Consider the following 23,915-nt stretch of genomic DNA (forward strand, 5'->3'; position numbering starts at 1 on the left):
TGTATGTTTTTATTTTTTGGACCCATTAAACACTGTAAATCATTATACAAAAGCTATTTATTTGGGGCTTTACAAATAAGGATTAGGAAAACAGAAACTTCAACACTATAAAAGTAAAAAGGTTAAAAAGAAGAAGAAGGGACTTCCCTGGTGGTTCGGTGGGTAACACTCCATGCTCCCAATGCAGGGGGCCGGGGTTCAATCTCTGGTCAGGGAACTAGATCCCGCATGCATGCTGCAACTAAGAAGTCTGCATGCCGCAACTAAGATCTGGCGCAGCCAAAATAAATAAATAAATAAATATTAAAAAAGAAGAAGAAGGAAGTAGAAGACCATTTCTGGTTGTGGTCTTATCATGATATCTCTTATGTACTGTACTATTTTGGTGGCACTGGATCTACTGGGGTTAAAATAGCCAACCAGAATAGTCAACACTTGTAGCTACTATTTATCATTTAAGAAAGGTACTGTGACCATATACCCTAAGAAGCATCTGAAGTTCATCCCAAATGTTAAAAAGCTAAAAATATTCCAAATTAGTGGGAACTCATAGTTGCTTAATTCAGCTATTTACCTACTAATGATATTAAAGTTATAACTACTCTAATGGAAAGACTCTGTTATTAAATAATACCAACAAGAGTTTGGAAAAACAAGTGAAGTGAATATTTAAAGGAATTCATTTGACAAGTACTATTTATTAACTATTATGTACTAGGCACTGTGCCAGATGCAGAGAATACAATGCTAAACAAGATGCTCACATGTCCTGCCCTCATCAAGCTTAAGGAATAGTGGGGGAAATAAACATTGAATTGATGTTCACAACCATGGTGAACATTATGAAGCAGTGAAGGGGCCCTGAGAATAAATAACAGGAGTTTAAACTGGGCTGTGATGAAGGTAGGAAATGTGGGGTTGGATTTTAGGGAGGTGAGTTTTGACAAGTTTCTCAAAAATAATTTAAGCCAAGACTGAAGTAGCAGGAATACATAAGAGGAAGGACGAAGAAGCAAGGAAGAGCATTCCAAGTAGAGGAAACAGCAGGTGTAAAGGTCCCAAGGCACTGGCTCATTAAAAGTATTGCTCAATATGAGAAGCAAACATGAAAATTTTCTGGTATTTCTGAAACAGAACATAACACATTAAAAAAAAATCACTTTCTCTTATGTACCATTAGTACTAAGAATTTTTACTACATAAAGTATTTTTTTCTGCTCCAACCTTTTATTAACTACATTATTTTTAAAATGTCCATAGTAAGAATCTGGCTTACTATACTTAAACTCATCACTTCAAAACAAAAGTAAGCCTCCATATTACCTAATATGAGAAAATTCTTTGATAATCTTAGCCTTTTAAATGCCCAATTCTTTACAAGGATAATTGGGGGGGTTATAAATAATTTTATAAATAATAAAAGTAATGAATGTATTACTGAAATTTTAGAAAACGGAAAAAATTCACTCAAAGCCACTATCCCAATGCAAGTTCTATTATCATACGGTATTTTACCTCCTAATTTTAAAGGCTAAATCTAAGGTCAGTAATTATAAATTGTAAGGTAGCAAAATAGGAAGGAGAACATTTCTAAAATTTAGGGTTTTTTTCTTAAAGACTTGATTGATTCCTGAATATACAAAGTCCTTAAAAATAGTAAGATTAAAAATTCTTCACATAAAAATAACCCTCTAATTCCTAGTTTAGACATATTTTTTTTTTTTTTTGCGGTACGTGGGCCTCTCACTGTCGTGGCCTCTCCCGTTGCGGAGCACAGGCTCCGGACGCGCAGGCTCAGCGGCCATGGCTCACGGGCCCAGCTGCTCCACGGCATGTGGGATCTTCCCGGGCCGGGGCACAAACCCATGTCCCCTGCATCGGCAGGCAGACTCTCAACCACTGCGCCACCAGGGAAGCCCTAGACATCTTTTTTAAACTTGACTTAAACTTTGAAAGAAATGAGGAACACATTGTGTTTTAGAGGAAGGAAGTTCAAAATATTTTTCTATTCATGACTGAGTTAGTTTTAATATTAAGGAATCCAGCCCACAAAAAGCAAATTATCAACGGCTGTATTACAGAAACAGTTTAAAAAATTTAGTCATACCAATGTACCTAGAATCTAATTACTTGCAATTTTTCCTTTTAAAGAATAAATGTGTAAGCCTGACATAACCACCGATTCAGAATCCCCAGACTAACTATATGTTCTATTAAAAGTGTCCTGGGCAAAGTGCCCAAAATGAAATCAATCCTGTTCATCTGCTATCCTCTGTATTATCTAGGCCAGTCTTCCCCTTCTCTATCTTGCTGTGCTCTGGAACTATTTTTAAAAGCTAAAAGCTATAAATGTTTTTGGTGAAAGAACAAACCTACCGATTACTCAATGTGCTCTATGCTGATTGGTTATTATTTGGCATTCACTGGACAAACTACCTAGGGGAAAGGGACTCAGGGTCAGATTAATGACAGTTCCATAAAATTAAGCAATAGGTGGCCATCAAAGCACTCTAAGGGTTCCATTACCTTAGACTGAATTAGAGGAATTAGAGGGAAAAAAATGCATTATCCATGATTTTCTTCCATTGGAAGTTTTTTCTAACTATCATTTGGATTTTAGGTTATTTTTGAACTTTCAGATTATTTAAAAAAAACCATGATAAAAATATTGAAGCTAAATCTTGAGACACATTCTTAATAATTTCTATAGGCCATACTCCCAAAAATGGTCAGAAGGAAATTTTTTTTTTTACCTTTAACTTAGTTTTATTTTTTTAATTTTTATTGGGTTTTGATACCTTCTGCCAAACTGCCCTTCAAAGGCTATTTATAGTACTGTTTATAATTGTCAATTTAATAAGCAGAATAGTATCTTATATTTTGTTTGCATTTCTTTATTAGGGAACTTCACTTTTTGCCATGTTAATTGTGCATTTGTGTGGATTTTAAAAAATGATATGCCTGTCTTTGGCTCATTTTTTAATTGGAGCCTTTCTTGTGGATCTGTAATAGTGATTTTCAAACTTTTGGGTCTTAGGAACGCTTTATTAATGATCTCAAAGGGATTTTGTTTATGTACATTGCTGGCATGATAAATCTGAGGAAAAAGAATAGAATACTCATTAGCAAACCAAATCCTACAACACGTAAAAAGGATCATACACCATGATCAAGTTTGATTCATTCCAGGGATGCAAGGATGGTTCAACATATGCAAATCAATCAATGTGATACACCACATCAACAAAAGAAAAGACAAAAACCACATGATCATCTAAATAGATGTAGAAAAAGCATCTGATAAAATTCAATATCCATTCATGATAAAAAATTCTCACCAAAATAGAAGGGGACATATCTCAACATAATAAACCCATTTATGACAAACCCACACCCAGAAGCTGAAAGACTTCCCACTAAATTCTGGAACAAGTATGCTCACGCTCACCACTTTTATTCAACATAGTATTAGAAGTCTTAGCCACAGCAATCAGACAAGAAAAAGAAATAAAAGGTATCCAAATTGGAAGGGAGGAGGTAAAATTGTCATTATATGTAGGTGACATGATACTCTACATAGAAAACCCTAAAGACTTCACACAAAAATTATTAGAACTCACCAGTGAATTCAGCAAGGTAGCAGAATACAAGATTAATATACAGAAATCTGTTGTATTTCTTTACACTAACAATGAAATATCAGAAAGAGAAAGTAAAAAAAAAAATTCTGTTTAAAATCATGTCAAGGGAATTCCCTGGCAGTCCAGTGGTTAGGACTCCACACTTTCACTGCCAAGGGGCCAGGTTCAATCCCAGGTCAGGGAACTAAGATCCTACAAGCCATGTGGTATGGCCAAATAAATAAAATAAATAAGAAAATAAAATTAAATCACATCCAAAAAAAAAAAAAAAAACCTAGGAATAAGGAGGTGAAAGACCTATATGCTGAAAACTATAAAACATTGAAAAAGGAAACTGAAGATGATTCCAAAAATCAGAAAGGTAACCCAAGCTCTTGGATTGCAAGAATCAATATTGTTAAAATGGCCATACTACCCAAAGCAACCTATGGATTCAATGCGATCCCTATTAAATTACCCATGACATGCTTCACAGAACTAGAACAAATAATCCTAAAATTTATGTGGAACTACAAAGGATCCAGAATTGCCAAAGCAATCCTAAGGAAAAAGAACTAAACTGGAGGCATAACCCTCCCAGACTACAGACAATACTACAAAGCTACAGTAATCAAAACAGCATGGTATTGGCACAAAAAAAGACATATGGATCAGTAGAACAGAGAGTCCAGAAATAAATTCACACACCTATGGTCAATTAATCTTTAACAAAGGAGGCAAGAATATACAATGGAGAAGGGACAATCTCTTCAGGAAGTGGTGTTGGGAAAGCTGGAGAGCTGTATTACCCCAGCCTTCACCCCATACACAAAAATAAACTCAAAATGGCTTAAAGACTTAAATATAAGACATGACACCGTAAAACTTCTAGAAGAGAACATAGGCAAAACATTCGCTGACGTAAACTGTAGCAATGTTTTCTTAGCTCAGTCTCTCAAGGTAAAATAAGTAAAAGAAACAAATGGGACCTAATCAAACTTATAAGCTTTTGCACAGCAAAAGAAACCATAAACAAAATGAAAAGACAACCTATGGAATGGGAGAAAATATCTGCAAATGATGCAGCTGACAAGGGCTTAATTTCTAAAATATACAAACAGCTCATACAGCTCAATATTAAAAAACACAAAAATCCAATCACAAAATGGGGAGAAGACCTAAATAGACATTTCTCTAAGGAAGACATACAGATGGCCAACAGGCACATGAAAAGATGCTCAATATCGCTAATTAGAGAAATGCAAATCAAAACTACAATGAGGTATCACCTCACACCAGTTAGAATGGCCATCATCAAAAAGTCTACAAATAATAAATGCTGGAGAGGGTGTGGAGAAAAGGGAACCCTCCTACACTGTTGGTGGGAATGTAAATTGGTGCAGCCACTATGGAGAACAGTATGGAGGTTCCATAAAAAACTAAAAATAGAGTTACCATATGATCCAGCAATCCCACTCCTGGGTATATATCCAGAGGAAACTCTGATTCAAAAAGACACATGCGGCTTCCCTGGTGGCTCAGTGGTTGAGGGTCAGCCTGCCAGTGCAGGGGACACAGGTTCAAGCCCTGGTCCGGGAGGATCCCACATGCCACGGGGCAGCTAGGCCTGTGTGCCACAACTACTGAGCCTGTGCTCTAGAGCCCACAAGCCACAACTGCTGAGCCCGTGCACCTAGAGCCCGTGCTCTGCAACAGGAGAGGCCACCGCAGTGAGAGGCCCACACACCGCAACGAAGAGTAGCTCCTCCGCTCACTGCAGCTAGAGGGGGCCCACACACAGCAACGAAGACCCAATGCAGCCAAAAATAAATAAATAAAATTTAACTAAAAGACACATGCACCCCACTGTTCATAGCAGCAGTATTTACAATAGCCAAGACATGGACGCAACCTAAGCATCCATCAACAGATTAATGGATAAAGAAGATGTGGTATATATACATGATGGAATATTACTCAGCCATAGAATGAAATACTATGAATACCAAAGAATGAAATACTACCATTTGCAGCAACATGGATGGACCTAGAGATTATCATACTAAGTGAAGTAAGTCAGACAGAGAAAGACAAATATCATATGATATCACTTACATGTGGAATCTAAAATATGATACAAATGAACTCATTTACAAAACAGAAACAGACTTGTAGACACAGAAAACAAACTTATGATTACTGAAGGGGAAGGAGGCATGGTAAATTAGGACTATGGAATTAACAGGTACACACCACTATATATAAAATAGATAACATGGATTTACTGTATAGCACAGGGAAATGTATTTAATATCTTGTAATAACCTATAATGGAAAAGAATCTGAAAAATATATACATAACTGAATCACTTTGCTGTACAACTGAAACTAACACTGAGACTAACAACTATACTTCAATTTAAAAAAAGAATAGAATATTCAATCATTGGACCCCTTACTTCATAACGCATAAAAATCAATTCCAACTGGATTACAGACTTATATGTGAAAGACAGAATGAAAAATCTAGAATATAGGAAAATATTACTATGATTATTGAGATAGTAAAGGATTTATTAAATAAAACACAAAAAAAGCACAAACTGTAAACAGATGTTGATAAACTTGACTTTGCTAAAATTGAGAACTTTTGTTCATCAAAATATATATTAAGATATTAAGAATATAAGTCACAAGTTGGGAGAATATATTTACAACACATTAATCCAATAAAGAATTTGTATCTAAAAATACATAAATTAAACCTACAAATCAATGAGAGAAAGGCAAATAATCCAACAGAAAAATGGATAAAATACTTGAATAGTCACTTCATAGAAAAGAAAATCCAAAATGGCCCATAAGCATATTAAAAGACGTTTGACCTTATCTGTAATCAAATTAGTAATGCAAATTAAAACCACAATAAGATACCATTGTAATACCCACCCAATTAGCAAAATTAAAAAGTCCTTCAATACTAAGTGTTGTTGAAGATGTGGAGGAAATAGCACACCTATACACCACTGAGAGTGAGGGATACATAATTTAGGACAATAGATTGGAAGACAACTTGGCATACCTACTAAAGTTGACCTGTGTTCACCCCATTCCCCATCAACTCCACTCCCACAAACAGCAGGGTTTCTCACACTTAGCTATGGTGATGGACCAGTTTTTTAAAATTTCTAACCATTTGTGGACTGGATACTTTTATAAAATAACAAAAATGTCTATACAATATCAAATTACTATAAACGTTTCTAAACGCTTCCTCTTAATTTATATGGTTGGGGATTAGTAACTTAACAGTTTGTAGACTTAACAGTGGTCTTCAGACCACACTTTGAGAAGCACTGTTCCAGGGCAGTTCATCCTGAATGGGGTATGCTCCAGTATACTCATGTGGCACAAATATTATGGGTGTGCCAAGATGTGCAAGATATTATAAAGAACTCCAAAGCCAGTCATCCTCAGCTATAAGCAGCCTTATCCTTTTACCTCAGTATGCTAAACAATAACCATTTTCTTTAAGTGTCATATTGTGAAAAAAGGTAAGAAACGGAACACTACCCTGGAAAAACCCTTGCTCATAGTCACTGGGAGACATACATAAGAATATTGATACCGTTTTACTTTTTTTTTCCATAAATTTATTTATTTTATTTATTTATTTTTGGCTGCGTTGGGTCTTCGTTGCTGCGCACGGGGTTTCTCTAGTTGCAGCAAGCGGGGGATACTCTTCCTCGCAATGCATGGGCTTCTCATTGCTGTGGCTTCTCTTGTTGCAGAGCACGGGCTCTAGGCGCGCGGGCTTCAGTGGTTGTGGTGCGTGGGCTCAGTAGTTGTGGCTTGCGGGCTCTAGAGTGCAGGCTCAGTAGTTGTGGTGCAGGGGCTTAGTTGCTCCACGGCATGTGGGATCTTCCAGGACCAGGGCTCGAACCCGTGTCCCCTGCATTGGCAGGCAGATTCTTAACCACTGCGCCACCAGGGAAGCCCCCCATTTTACTTTTTAAACTACATATTTGTATTAGTCTAAACAATTATGATTAAAAGAACAATCCACCCCAAAAAAGCCCATCACCAACAAAAACCTAACAGCTGATAGATTTTATTTATTTATTTTTTTTGCGGTACGCGGGCCTCTCACTGTTGTGGCCTCTCCTGTTGCGGAGCACAGGCTCCGGATGCGCAGGCTCAGCGGCCATGGCTCACGGGCCCAGCCGCTCCACGGCATGTGGGATCTTCCCAGACCGGGGCACGAACCCGTGTCCCCTGCATCAGCAGGTGGACTCTCAACCACTGCGCCACCAGAGAAGCCCGATAGATTTTATTTTGAACAGACTTAGGATATTAAAAATTAAATTTACTCATAATTCTGTGTAATAACTTATCTGAGCAAAAATTCACAAATTTATAAATTAATCATTAAAGGTCCTAGGAGCAGTACAACAGGGTCACAGAAGCAGTTCAGAGAGTTGTTGAGACCAACGGGCTGTGTTGTCAGAGAAACATGATTTCAAATCCTGACCCCACCACTTAAAGTGACCTTGGGGAGGTTTTTAAATAAGATCTATAAAACGTACTAAAGTTCTATAAAAATTGAATAATGGATAATGATTAATAATATCTGTCATTTTGTTTGAACACAGTTAAAAAGTACCTAGAAAATGAGATAATTTACTGTTCCTTCTAAATACTAAGAAACAAGGAAATGTCAAGTAATTAGAACAAACAGAAGAGTAAAGGTCTAGGTGTGACACAATGCTCTTTAGAACTAAAACAGAACAATCACTACTGCAAGAAACTACAAATCTACATACTCTGAGTACAACTATGTAAAATGTTTGTATGTATGTTTATGAACCAAGATTGGGAGAGAATGAAGAAATAAAAATAGCTGTTGTGTTGGGCAGGTAGGGTTATGAGTGAATTCTTTGAGATTTATTTCTTAAATATTTAAGTTAAAAAAATATTTTAAAGGAACTCTGGCATAGGAGATAAGCAATAAATCCTTGGAATATTAAGGAAAAAGTTTTCAATAGTGCACTATAGCAGGCCAATCAAGCAAATTTGTCATGAAAGTGAACTATAAAGATTGCCATTGTGCAGGAAGGCCCACTATAGCAGTTATTACTAATCATTTGGTCCAATACACATTTGTAATCTAAATTTGTCATTTATGAAAGAGCAGCCACCATTTTAGATGCTGAGATCAGTAAGATTAATGTTTTAATAATGCTAGCTTCTGACTTCAGAACCAATTTTACAGACTCAGCTCCTGTGATCAAAATGGTATTTGACAGATCTTCTTTCTCCTTTACCCATTTAATATGTTTTAGAACCTTTAATAGTAATGATCTAGGCAAGCTTTTCAAAAGGACAAGGCAGCTTATTTCCCTAAGTATGTAACCATTTACAAATGCTTTTCAAGCTTATCTGGAACTCAAAAGTATTACTGGATTCCAGACATCATTCTGGATATTTATGTGGAAACAAGAATCTCTGCTCCTGTTGCAAATTTCCAACTCAATATCTGGTGTGAAACTACTTTCACAGTAATTAGCTGTGAAGATTTTATACAATAAGTACTTTATATTGTCCAGAACCACAAAGAACCATTTTTTAAAAATACTATCCCCCCTTTTACAGGGAAGAAACCTATAGAGAAATTAATACAACTCATCAAAGTTCAGAAAGTTAGAAAAACTGGAATAGAATGAATACTTCTGTCCTCAAATCCTGTTAGTCCACTATTCATGCTATTTTCCACTTATTAACTAAATCACATCTTTGTCAGGTATTTCATCAAATGATTTTTAAGCACATAAAGCTACAGAAATAGGCCCAAGAGAGTTAGGTATGGAATGGATAACACCAACTGTTCAAGAGTAGAACGAATATGCCCAAATGGTCATAATTTTTTTTGCCCATTTGTCAGTGTTCCTATTTTGTCTGAATTCAGACTTGCAGAAAACCTGAAAAGGCCATCTTTTAAGTCATGCTTCATGTCATAAATCATTTGGACTCCCTGAAGTCTCATCTCAGAGTTGCTATTTGTTTTAAGGCATGAAAAAATGTTTTAAAGCAACTTTTGTTTTCTGCTAAAATGTTAGTCTTTTCAAATCACCCATCATAACAAGTGCAATATATATAGACATACAAATACTACTCAAACCTTTTTCCAACCTGTTAGTACTATGTTTTCAACTTTAAATTAGAAAATCTCACCAAGCCAAGCATAAACAATGCAATTACCCACATATGGTAGTGGATAGTTAACTGCTGATTCTCTTGAGAGAGTCTATAATAAGCAATATGATATATGCTAGTAGAAATCTGTCTTAATAGAAACTTGTGGTACAGGAACATCCATCTGGGAAACACAGGTAATCATACCATCCAAGGTCTCCCTGCTTCTGTTATAAATCAAATCACCACCACACAGCTGTTACTATATCTCTAATGGGGTTTTCAACTGCTGTCCAAGCAGTTAACTCTCAAAAAAAAATTTCTATGAAAAGTTTTCACGTTTTGGGTTAACATTGTGGGATTACCTAAACTGCACATATAATACCCTACTTCTATTACAGTGAATTGGGCCAAATTTATTTGATTCTGTTTTGTTCCATCTCCTGGGAAATTTTAGGGGCCTTAGGTCCTGCTATGAACTCTAAAGAGTGTAATGTGATTTGAAAGGCTCTAAAAATATCACAGGTTTGCCTGGGCTCACTTAGAAGGGTGGATGATTCAATTACAAGTGTCAAAATTTGATTTCTAATTTTTCAGAATCTGACAGCTGCAGCTAATCTTGCCAGGATCCCCTTATCTTCATTGTGCTTCTCTTTGAAGTATTTAAAGAAGATTTCATAATCTTTGCAATTTAGCTCTAGGATTTCTGTCAGTAGCTGTAGAATGAATTGGTTGGCTCTTTCCTAAGCTGCTTATTCATATTATTTGATCAAGCACATTTTAAAAGTAGCCATTGGGCTTCCCAGGTGGCGCAGTGGTTGAGAGTCCGCCTGCCGATGCAGGGGACGCGGGTTCGTGCCCTGGTCTGGGAAGATCCCACATGCCACAGAGCGGCTAGGCCAGTGAGCCATGGTCGCTGAGCCTGCGCGTCCGGAGCTTGTGCTCCGCAACGGGAGAGGCCACAACCATGAGAGGCCCGCGTACTGAAAAAAAAAAAAAAAAAAAGTAGCCATTAACTGCAAAACAGCTGAGCTTCTTGTAAGGTTTGGGAAGAAAACATAACGAACTCTAAACCCGTACACCATAAACCAGGAGTGACCTTTCAATGCATGAAACGACAATGGAACATTAACCAAAGGTTCATTTGTTGCTATAAAAAACTTCAGACTCAAAAGGCATGCATTCATTTCAATCACAGTTCTGAGAAGGGTACTAGCACGACATCATTGGGGCTAATTTTTTGTTTTGCTTTTCAAATAATTAATGCAGAGATTCAGAGGTACCAAGGTGATGAAAACGGTAAAGACCAGTAGCTATGCAGCACTACTACAAGAAGTAGAGCTTCTATTCTTTGTTCTTCCATAAGTGAGGCAAAATCATCAGGCTCAGATTGTTGCCTATGAATGGGTAAAAATCATATTTACCATGTGCTGTGTTTTGTCACACAGAGGGTTTTCTTCCCTTTTTCCCCCAGATTTATTGAGATATAATTAACATACAATAAACTGCATGTATTTAAAGTACAAATTGTTGCTGTTGTTCCACGCTATGATAGCTTCATATTTTGGGACAGAATTTTAATATTAAGTGACCTTAGTTTTCCATAATTTGAAGTGTTATAAAAATGTTTACATAGAAATATCTTGCTTTATGCAGGATTCAGTGTGAGAGGAGATAGAAAAACAGTGTTATAGCATAGTATAATAGTTAATGTTCATAATTATGACTCTGAGTTGTCAATAAAAGGTTGCTGTGATCAGTATGATTTTAAGATAACAGAAAGAGCTGAAGTAGCATGTCTCCCACGAATCATACCATGTTACTGTTTTCCCAGCTCACACCCCATAACCCTGAAATGTATTCCCATACCACTCCATTAATGTGTGTTCTAACATACAGCTCACTTAAGATCACTTGTTAGATTTCTGACTCCCCTAAGAAACCATTAAGCTCTGTGATGGCAGGACCATATCTCTTTCTCACCACCATTTACTTAATAGTTGTCATGTAAAAGACACTTGGTAAATGTGTAGAAAACCTGAATAGAACTGTATAATCTAATCTAGATACATAATTTTTCATTAGAAAATTGATAATATTTAAAATGTCTTGGTACTTCAGTTGATAAGGAAAAATTATTTATATATAAGTCTTCCTCCTAACCATAATTGTTTATTTTATTGTATAAAGTTATTTTTAAATACCTAACCAGAAACATAAATTTGCCATGTAATACAGTAGCCCCCAGTTATCATAGCATGGAACATCAGAAACAACTTGTACTTTAAATATATGCAGTTTATTGTATGTTAATTATATCTCAATAAGGCTGTTTGGAAAAAACAGGGAAGAAAACCCTCTGTGTGACAAAACACAGCGTATACAAAGCTAAGAGACAAATGACAGACTAGAAGAAAACAATTACCCAGATTAATCCAGAATATAGGTAAAAATATGAGAAACAGATAAGGAAAAACATTCAATTAGTACAAAAATGTGAGCGTACTTTGTGCTACTGAACTGTACAGTTAAATATGGTTAAAATAGTATGTTTTATATTATGTGACTTGTACCACAAAAAAAATTTATAAAAAGAAAATATATTCAATCCATTAGAAAAAAATGAAGACAGACAATAAAAGGGCAAACGACAGAAGAAATATAAGTGACCAAACATGTATGTGGACAGATGTTCAATCTTAATCAAGAAAAACGAAAATTAAAATGAAATACTGTCAGAATGATAAAAAATTAAAGGACTGAGGATCAAGTACTGTTTTAAATAACAGAGGAAACAGATGCTCTTGTATGCCCTTGGATGGAATAAAGAAATTGTACATACATTCTATAGAACACAATGTAGCAATTAAAATTTTTAAAGTACATGATAATAATTATTATTATAACTGTAGGTAGCATTTATGAAGTGCTTCCTATAAGCCAGCCACTGTTGTATACTGCTAAGTTGTATTAACTCATTTAGCCCTCACAACCACCATATGAGGTGAGTACTGTTATTATCTCCACTTTATAGATAAGGAAACTGAGGCACAGAGCAGTTAGGTAACTGCTGCAATTAACTGTTAGGTTGAACATCTAATAGGTGGCAGAGGTGAGATCTGCACATAGGTGTTCTGGCTTCAGAGCTGATCCTCTTAACCTCTAGAGAATAGCCTCTTCATTTACTGACATGGAAAAATCTCTAAGACGTGTTATTAAAAGCAAGTTGCACAATACACACAGTATAATACCATTCATATTTTTTAAAACTCACAAAACGGTATTATCTATATCTGTATCTATCTCCAGAGAAAGGACTGAAAGGGTTTACAAAACTGGTGGCAGGGGTTTCTCTTTGGAAAAGGGTCTAAGGGACTGGGAATGGGGATAGGAGGTAATCAATAGGGACTTTTGTTTTATGTGTATTGTTTGCTTTTCAGACCATGAAAATGTATTCAGATATTACTTGTATAATCTGATTTTTAAAATATTATTCTATTTTATTTTATTATTATTATTTTTTATACCCTGGAATAAATCCTACTTGATCATGGTGTGTGATTCTTTTAATGTATTGTTGAATTCAGTTTGATTTGGGGATGGAAAAAGGTATTCCATGCAAATGGAAACAAAAAGTAAGCTGAGGTAGTAATATTAATATCAGACACAATAGATTTTAAAACAAAGACTACAGCAAGAGATGAAGAAGGACATTACATAATAGTAAAGGGATCAATCCAACAAGGAGATATAACAATCATAGACACATTCAAGATAGGAGCACCTAAATACACAAAGCTAATATTAACAAACATAAAGGGAGAAACTGACAGTACCACGATAACAATAGGGGACTTTAATACCCACCTACATCAATAGACAGTTCATCTAGACAGAAAATCAATATGAAAACACTGGCCTTAATGACACATTAGACCAGATGAATTTAATAGATCCAGAAAGAACATTCCATCCAAAAACAATAATAATACTAATCCATCTGTATCAGGGGTCCCCAAGACCATCCCCAGGTTCAATGATTTGCTAGGAGAACTCACAGGACTCAGCATAAAGTCATATTCTTGGCTATGTTTTATTACAGTGAAAAGGTACAAAGCAAAACCAGCAAAAGGAAAAGGCACATGGGGTGAAGTCAGGAGGAAACCAGGGGCAAGCTTCCAAGAGTCTTCTCCCTTAATTCCTCCAACAGCGAGTTGTAACAATACGTGTTACAACTGCCAACCAGGGAAGCTCATTAGAGACTCAGCGCCCAGGGTTTTTACTAGGGGCTGGTCACGTAGGCATACTCTGCCTAGCCCATACCAAAATTCCAGACTCCAAGAAGGAAAGCAGGTGTTCAACATAAACCACACTCTGTACATACAGTTTAGGCACGTGAGCCATTCTTATCAAGGAATGGTGGGAATTCTAAATCCAAGCTCCCAGATGCCAGCCAAGGGCCAATCCTGCAAGCAAGTTTTTCTAAGAATAGCAGTTTCAGGCTTGCTATGTTAACTCTTTTCTGCACACCATCCTTTCCATAATCCTTGTGATATTAAAATGCAGTTCTATTATGTCTTTCTTTAGGGTTTTGTTCTCAGCTAATTCATAATTAATTCTTTCTGTGAATGTTTCCAGACTTTCATTTGTTTTAGTCACCTTCATCTAGACTCTGGCTTGACTATGTCTTTCTTAAAACATGAAGCCAAAAATGTAAAATAATATTCCAGGCATAATTTCACGTAAATGGGATATTATATTTTTATTAATAGAGTATAATTAAAAAAAAATTTTTTTTTTGGCCAAGCCACGCAGCTTATGGGATTTTAGTTCCCCGACCAGGGATTGAACCCTGCGCCCCAGCAGTGAGAGCGTCGAGTCCTAACCACTGGACCGCCAGGGAATTCCCAACATTTTGTTTTTTAAAGCTGCATTATTATTGGATGATTTTTGAGCAGCAGATAAAACTCAGATTCTATGACATTATTATTTATAATCCCATTAATGACATTTTGTTTGCTTAAGCACAATGTTTTTAACTACCAAGATGATTTTGAATCACAATTCTATCATCTCAGATTGACTATTCCTTCTAGCTTCCTGTCACGTCACGTGAAAATTATTAAGGGTTCTGGAGCCAGACTACTGCAATTCACATCATGGTACCACTAATTACTAGCAATGTGACCTTGGATAAGTTAGCATAAGTCCTCTGTGTGCCGTAGTTTCCTTATTTGTAAAAACTAGTAATAATAATCATATCTATCTCATATACCTCAATGAAATAAATGAGATAATGTACCTAATAAACCTATTATGGTATCTGGCATGTTGTAATTACATAATAAACATTACTTATTATTATTAATCTCAGTTATTGATAAGAATAATAAATAGGTCAGGATCAAAGTTCCATAGCATTTTGGGGTGATTCCTCTCAGAGATGAAGGCAGTCAAAATTCTTTGAGAATATCAATTCCATGAGACTTATACTTTATTATGTATTTAAATCCAATATAGAAAACTTCATGATATAAAGGAGAGTTAGATATTATCATAAATTTTCAGTTATGTCAGAAACTGTAGTCTCTAAACTTAACCTTTTTATCACCTACCAAACACTTGTTTGAAGAGAAAGAAATCAAGATAGACTAGACCGGCAAGAAAATCTCCATTACTAAGAAGATAATTTCAACTGTTTGAGAAATTCCTACCTATGTCAGAAGTCTGGCAGAATAAGATTTTGCTGTGCTTATTCCTGTATATTGACTACAAGGCAATACAATGAAAATACAGTGTTAAAGTGATAACCAAAGTATAAGAAAAGCAAGAAGTATTTTTAGACTCTTCATCTTTTTTAATAAGAAAAATCAAGGGAACACAAATGAAAAAGTCTAGTAAGAACAAATGCCCGTAGCACTTGTCATCTGCAATCAGAAGAGCTAAAATTCTTAGACAAAATGTAACATCTGGAATATTGACTTTAATGGCAGTAGGAAGCATCAAAATGTACTTCAAAATGCACACCTCTAAAGAGAAAATGACAAAAGAATATAAATTACTATATGTATAGTATTTGTTACATTTATCCTTACACAGTCACATTCCTAAATTTTTCCAAGAAAAGATTAATCAAATATCTACATATGGATAATCAAGGAATGAAGTTTCTAGCAAGCTTTTGTTTCCAGTTAATGACTGTCTACAATGTGGTCCTATTTAGAGTCAAATATGAATCTTAAAATTAACTCATTCTAATAGTGTCTTGAAGAATAGCTCAGCATTCACTTAGGAGCACAGCTGCTGAGGCATTCAGATTTGGATTCAAATCCTTGCTCTGCAACTCACTGTGTGACTTCAGGCAAGTTACTTAAATTTCTCTAAGCCTATTTCCTCAATAATAAAATGGAGATAATATTTACCTCATAGGCTTTTTGAGAGGATGAATTAGCATATGTTGTATGTGTGTTTTATTGTAGTTAAATATACTTAATGTAAAACTTACCATTTTAACTATTTTTAAGTGTACAGTTCTGTGGCATTAAATGCATTCACAGCACCAGCAACTTGTGCAACCAGCACCAAGGATATATTTTTGTTTTTATTTTATTTATTTTATTTTGACTTTTTTTGCGGTACGCGGGCCTCTCACTGTTGTGGCCTCTCCCGTTGCGGAACACAGGCTCCAGACGCACAGGCCCTGGACACGCAGGCCCAGCGGCCATGGCTCACGGGCCTAGCCGCTCTGCGGCATGTGGGATCTTCCCGGACCGGGGCACGAACCCGCGTCCCCTGCATCAGCAGGTGGACTCTCAACCACTGCGCCACCAGGGAAGCCCTGTTTTTATTTTTATTTTTTAGGTAAGAAGCAGATTTACTTAGAAACACACTCCAGAGTCTGGGTCATCTCAGAAGGTGAGAAAGGCCAAGGATATGGGTTTTTTAAAAAATAAATTTATTTATCGTATTTATTTATTTTTGGCTGCGTTGGGTCTTCGTTGCTGTGTGCGGGCTTTCTTTAGTTGTGGTGAGCGGGGGCTACTCTTCGTTGTGGTGTGCGGGCTTCTCATCGCGGTGGCTTCTCTTGTTGCAGAGCGTGGGCACTAGGCGTGTGGGTTTCAGTAGTTGTGGCACGTGGGCTCAGTAGTTGTGGCTAACAGGCTCCAGAGCGCAGGCTCAGTAGTTGTGGCGCACGGGCTTAGGTGCTCCACGGCATGTGGGATCTTCCTGGACCAGGGCTCGAACCCGTGTCCCCTGCATTGGCAGGCAGATTCTTAGCCACTGCGCCACCAGGGAAGCCTCAAGGATATGTTTTTAAATTGCTCAAGATTGAGCACACAGGTACTGCTTGGTGAACGGCAGCTAAAATGACTCAGTGCTATCTCATCACATCTTGAATCTGTGCAATTTATTTTATCTCTATTTCATACTTATTTCTACTGAATTGCTCCCAATCTGGAAAATACTAATATCAATTTTTAAGCTGTAAACTGTATTACTTACTTTCAAATTCTTCATCCAGGTAAATAAATACATAAAAATATTAAGAGCTAATACTTATTGAGCACTTAGTATGTGCCTGGTGCTATTCTAAGCACTTAACAGGTATTAACTCATTTAATCCACACAATAATAATTCTAGGCGGTATATACTAATACCTGTCACATTTTACATGTGAATACAAAGAGGTTAAGGAACCTGGCCAAAGTCACCCAGCTAATAGGCTGACAAAGCCAGGATCTGCACTCAAACCAAGTTCTAGAGACCACGCTCTTAGTTATTCCACTATCCTGCTTCTCCCACATGCAGTAACATGGGGCCCACAGGAATGATTACTTTCAGATGCCAGATGTTATATGTTGACTTAACCTCTGAATTTCTCAGAAGCTTGGACATCCATTATTTCATGTGTTCTTCCTAACGACAATGAAGAGCAACTTCTCCCATTTTGCAGATGGAGAAGTCATTTTGCTTAAGGTCAATAGGAACATGTGAGAGAGACCTGGATCCTGCTTGGCCACTTATTAGTTGTGTAAATCTATACTTTTCCTGAGTTTCAACTAATTGTAAAATGGAAATAACAATAATATCTCTTATAAGAAGAAGAGAAATATATGTTTGCGAATCATCTAGCAGAGAGCCTTATATAAAAATTGCTCAATAAAGGTTACCCCTCCCTTTCCTCATTCTCCTATTTGTGACTCTGGGCATAATATTCTTTTCAAACACTGTGCTACCATTTCTTTTTTTTTTTTTTTTTTTTTTTTTTTTTTTTGCGGTACGCGGGCCTCTCACTGTTGTGGCCTCTCCAGTTGCGGAGCACAGGCTCCGGACGCGCAGGCTCAGCGGCCACGGCTCACGGGCCCAGCCGCTCCACGGCATGTGGGATCTTCCCGGACCGGGGCACGAACCCGTGTCCCCTGCATCGGCAGGCGGACTCTCAACCACTGCGCCACCAGGGAAGCCCCGTGCTACCATTTCTTGATACCCTCTCACCAACTGCATTAACAGATTGGTGGTAAAGGACATGATTTTTTGGTAATTACCATGTGATACCAAATGAAACCTTAGTGAAGTCCAGCTATATTATATAATTTTAAGGATAACAAACTTTCTCCCTTTTGTCCATATGGTCTACCACTTTATCAGAGTAGAAAACAAAATTGGTCTACCAAGATTTGTTCTTTATAAAATTGGGCTTAATGTTCCCCAATACCTTCTGTTCTTTTAGGTGACTGCCAAATGATTTACTTGATTTGTTCTAGTTTCTGACCAAACATTGTTTAAAACTTAAGTTGACCTCATCATACCCAAAGTTATCTTTTTCCCCTTTAAAAAAATGTATCTTTTTCTGTCATCAGATACTTTTCCTATTCACCATAATTTGTCAAAGATAAAAGCTAATAGCTTGGCACTAGGTTCTTTTCCGTCACATTTGCAGAGAGGGGATATCTAATACTGAATTATAAGCACTATTCATGCCAAATATGGCCACAGCAATTTGTATTTCTGGTCAAATGGGCAGCATTTTCCTAAGAAAAAATTAAAATGCTAGGAGATAGCATGTTCTCTTATAAAGCGAAACTGCTTTATAATTAATATTTTTTTCCTGGATAGCAAGGATATCACAAAGCACACTCTGTTGGCTTCCAAGTATCATTTAAAATACTCCCATGTCTTAAAGCAATCTGGAAGTGGATGTTAAAAGCCAAAGGAATTTTTTTGTACTGCAGGTTCTTATTAGTTATCTATTTTATACATATTTGTATATATATGTCAATCCCAATCTCCCAATTCATCCCACCACCACCACCCACCACGCCCTCCCCCGCCACTTTCCCCCCTTGGTGTCCATACATTTGTTCTCTACATCTGTGTCTCAATTTCTGCCCTGCAAACCGGTTCATCTGTACCATTTTTCTAAGTTCCACATATATGCGTTAATATACAATATTTGTTTTTCTCCTTCTGACTTACTTCACTCTGTATGACAGTCTCTAGATCCATCCAGGTCTCTACAAATGACCCAATTTTGTTCCTTTCTATGAAAGCCAAAGGAATTTTTCAATCAAGTGTTGACTTCTGAATTCTACTACCTTCCCAATAAGCTAGAAGGCATACTGGGAGGCTACAATCAGAAGCACCAGAGAAAAGTGGTGCTGTGGAAACAATTCATTTGTGTTTGGCATAGTTAAGGTTCATTGCCAATTTGTAACGGTATGAATTCAATAACTTTCCAAAGCCAAAAATGAAGTTTGGACCTGAGCAGCTTTTCAAAGTAGCTTTTGCTGAGGGCTAGTACTTAATATAAAATAAAAAAGCTGTTAGAGGTGGTAAAGTGAGGCAATGTTTAAGAATTAAAATATGACCTATTGGGCTTCCCTGGTGGCGCAATGGTTGAGAGTCCACCTGCCGATGCAGGGGACACGGGTTCGTGCCCCGGTCCGGGAGGATCCCACGTGCCGCGGAGCGGCTGGGCCCGTGGTCCATGGCCGCTGGGCCTGTGCGTCCAGGGCCTGTGCTCCGCAACGGGAGAGGCCACAGCAGTGAGAGGCCCGTGTACCGCAAAAAATAAAATAAAATAAAATAAAATATGACCTAGCACTTGATTTGCTAAAAAAAAAAAAGCACTGAGCTAAAGGCAAGATATTTTGCTTCAGTCATTCACTCTTTCTTGAGCTAAGAAAGAGCAAAAGAGCTCCTTTATGAAAAGGAGATGGGGATTATATTTTGTCTATAAATGACAATATTACTTGTCCTACTAATCTCATGAGTCTGACAGAAGGATAAGTGAAATAAGAGCTGTTAAAGCATTGTTCAAAATGTAAAGTAGATAGCAATGTAAGACATAATTATATTTTTAAAATTTGTAAGCATTTACAACAAAGTCATTTTATGGTGCCAGTCCCACTGGCCAACTACACATTACTGACAAAGTAACTTAGTGATACTTTCTCAGCCCTTTATGGAATTATATTTATCAAAAAATATGAATATTTGTCTTATCTGTCAGTTTCTACTCATTTGGTTTCACCTTTATAACTTAATACTTATAATAAATAAATCCAATATAAATCCACCTAATTAAAAAGTGAAAATTTGGAACATTATCTCATAAAAGTCACTAAAATCTCCATCATTATATATCAAGAATATCTCAATATTACTGCAAAGAGCTTTCAGTTTTAAATAAATAGGCTTCATAAAATAAATTAACTTCTCATTATTGACAGTCAAAATAAAAAGTAAAAAAAATTAATGGTTTCAAACAAAAACAATACTCATATCCTTGTCCCATTAGACACCTCAACTTACTTCATCTCCCTTCAAAACTTCGGTGCCATCAAATTCACGGGTCTGATTTGTCTTCGCTGACACTTCTCTCTCTAGGTTGGCTAACTTCTCCTTTGCCTCCTGAAGTTCCTCAGCTTTGACTTCTTTTTTACGAGAAATGATGGATGCCTAATTGAGCATTAAATATGAATGTAAAATAAGATATACAATCAACTTTCTATTATCTTGTGAAATTAAGTATTTTTTAGATTTTACTGAGCTAAATTTTCAATATCAGGTTGACTTCTCCTGACAATAATACCCCTTGCCCTACTACTATCACCAGTTATATATTTAGTATGAGTATGCATTGTATATATATATATATATATATATATATATATATAATACATTTATATTCTTTTTTGGCTGCACTGTGCGGCTTACAGGATCTTAGTGTCCCCAACAGGGATCGAACCTGGGCACCCGTGGTGAAAGCACCGAGTCCTATGACTGGACCACCAGGGAATTCCCTGCAACGTATATTAAATAGCAACCTAAAAACATTATGGAGACAAAAGCCCTGAAAATATAGGACGTATCAGCAGAGAAACAGAAATGCGATAGTAATAAAAATATTAAAATCTTGTTAAGTAACACTCAAATGCTAATGAAAATACCTTCTAGGTAAGTACAGAAGCTAACACTAGGCCTACTGTTTTTCTGCATGGTCAGTTTCCTTTCATTGGAAGAAAACAAGAATGCTTTATTCTCAAAACTACAACACAGGTCTTCTTATCTAAATTCAATATCCATACTTTTAAAATAAAATGTTAAAACATTTATTATATTTGGGGCAATCTAATAAATAAAATGCAGGTTCAAAATCAAACATCTGACTCACCAGAATTATGCAAACGTTTACACAATCCAGATGGCTGCTCTTAGCCATAATGGCAGCATTTTATATTAGTTAGCAACTCATGGGGGATTTCCTTAAATGAACCATGGCTGTACTGGTTTAAGAAAAACATTAGCTAAACTGTCTTCTCAAGTGAAATAGTACAAATATTTTCTTCAAACAAATTTGACAAGAAGGGGGAAATCTTTAGTCTAAACCCTTTAAAAAACTCTATTGTCCTCCCTGTTTAAAAAATGAAAAAAGACAGATGATGAAGGAATGTTTCCCTCTATAGAACTGTTTCAGCCAAAAAAAAAGAGAAGTAATGATTAGAGTACCAGAATTGTATAGGAATTGATGGTATGCTTCCTCAACATGATAAAATAAATAAATATAAACCTCAGCCCAAACCAGGATCTTATTTAATAGACATATGAGCATATATCCCGCCAAAGTCTGAAACAAGGTAAAAATGCCCAGCATCTCCACTACAATTTAATACTGTGCTGAAGGTATTTGCACACACCATTAGACAAGAGAAAGCAATTAGAAGCACAAGAATCTGAAAGGAAAAATTGGAATTTTCACAGTATATGATTATGTACCTAAAAAATCAAAAGAATCTACAGGAAATAAATCAATAGCTTTCATAGACAAATCAGTCAGAAAACATTTGGAAAGAAAAGCCCTCATTTATAAAAGCAAAAACCAAAATTAAATATGTAAGCATAAGTTTAACAAGAGAAGTTCCAAAATTTTATGAGGAAAACTATTCAACACTCCTGAAAGATACAAAAATAAACTTGAACAAATGGAGAGACATACCATGTTTTTAGATAGGAAGACTCAATATTGTAAAGATGTAAGTTCTAAGGTAATTGATAAATACAAAGCAACCCTAATAATTTTAAAAGTATGATTTTTTTCTAGAGATAGACAAATTGATAAAAGAAGTTATTTGGAAGAACATACAAATAAGAATTGTAAGGGATTTCCCTTGTGGCGCAGTGGTTAAGAATCCGCCTGCCAACGCAGGGGACACAGGTTCAAGCCCTGGTCCGGGAAGATTCCACATTCTGTGGAGCAACTAAGCCTGTGCACCACAACTACTGGGCCTGCGCTCTAGAGCCTGCAAGCCACAACTACTGAGCCCACATGCCACAACTACTGAAGCCCACACGCCTAGAGCCCGTGCTCCGCAACAAGAGAAGCCACCACAATGAGAAGCCCACGCACCGCAACAAAGAGTAGCCCCGGGCTTCCCTGGTGGCGCAGTGGTTGAGAGTCCGCCTGCCAATGCAGGGGACACGGGTTCGTGCCCCGGTCTGGGAGGATCCCACGTGCCGCGGAGCGGCTGGGCCCGTGCTCCGCAGCGGGAGAGGCCACAACAGTGAGAGGCCCGCATACCGCAAAAAAAAAAAAAAAAAAAAAAAAAGAGTAGCCCCCACTCATTGCAACCAGAGAAAGCCTGTGTGCAGCAACGAAGACCCAATGCAGCCAAAAATAAATAAATTTATTTAAAAAAAAAGAATTGTAAGGAAACCCTAAAAAAGTAAAACAACTGGGGATGAAAATGGCTACTTTTATTAGATATTAGAACTTGATGATAAAGTTTCTATAATTAAAACAGTTAATATGGGTACATAAGCAGACAGGTCAACAGAACAACAGAAAATCTAGAAATAGATCCAATAGCATTTAAAAAATTTAAATAAAACAAAGGAGGACTCTCAAATCCATAGGGGAAAAATGGACTTTTTACCAACTGGTATTGGAACAACTGGATAATTGGACAGCCATATACAATAAATACCATACACCAAAGAAAAATTCTAAACAGATCAAAGATTTAATTACAAAAATTAAATCACAGAATTCCAAAAAGGAAACTTGAGTAAATTTCTCTATAACTTTCAAGAGGGAAAAACATTCCTAAATATGACTTGAAACCTGAAATGATAAGTGAAAAAATTAATAAATTTGATTTCCTGGGCCTCCCTGGTGGCGCAGTGGTTGAGAGTCCGCCTGCCGATGCAGGGGACATGGGTTTGTGCCCCGGTCCAGGAAGATCCCACATGCCGCGGAGCGGCTGGGCCCGTGAGCCATGGCCGCTGAGCCTGCGCATCCAGAGCCTGTGCTCTGCAACGGGAAAGGCCACAGCAGTGAGAGGCCCGCGTACCGCAAAAAAAAAAAAATAATAATTAAAAAATAAATAGAAAAATAAATTTGATTTCCTAAAAATGAAGAACTTTCCCATGGCAAAATAATACCATAAACAAAGTAAAAAGGCAAATACCAAACTGGGGAAAATGTTACACTTATAAGCTAGATAAAGAGTAAATATTCCTGATATGTAAAGAGTTTCCAAAACTAGAAAAAAAAGGCCTACAACCCTATAGAAAAATAGGTATAGATAGGAAGGGACAAT

At 36.7% G+C, this 23,915-nt stretch overlaps 1 protein-coding gene across 4 annotated transcripts in view; it reads right to left on the reverse strand.

The window, feature by feature from the left end:
* The window catches only part of IFT81 (intraflagellar transport 81), an 86,410-nt gene that overhangs the window by 36,137 nt on the left and 26,358 nt on the right, over nt 1-23,915 (reverse strand). For 3 of the 4 annotated variants that reach the window (XM_032603590.1, XM_032603592.1, XM_032603591.1), the window contains exon 11: nt 20,629-20,775. In XM_032603590.1, coding sequence (XP_032459481.1) covers nt 20,629-20,775 — 147 coding nt within the window. Of the gene's footprint in view, nt 1-15,720; nt 15,842-20,628; nt 20,776-23,915 lie in introns of those variants that run through there. The other variant, XM_032603593.1, reaches the window with a different exon arrangement.

This window comes from Phocoena sinus, chromosome 14 (assembly GCF_008692025.1).
Source record: "Phocoena sinus isolate mPhoSin1 chromosome 14, mPhoSin1.pri, whole genome shotgun sequence".
Taxonomy (NCBI): Eukaryota; Metazoa; Chordata; class Mammalia; order Artiodactyla; family Phocoenidae; genus Phocoena; species Phocoena sinus.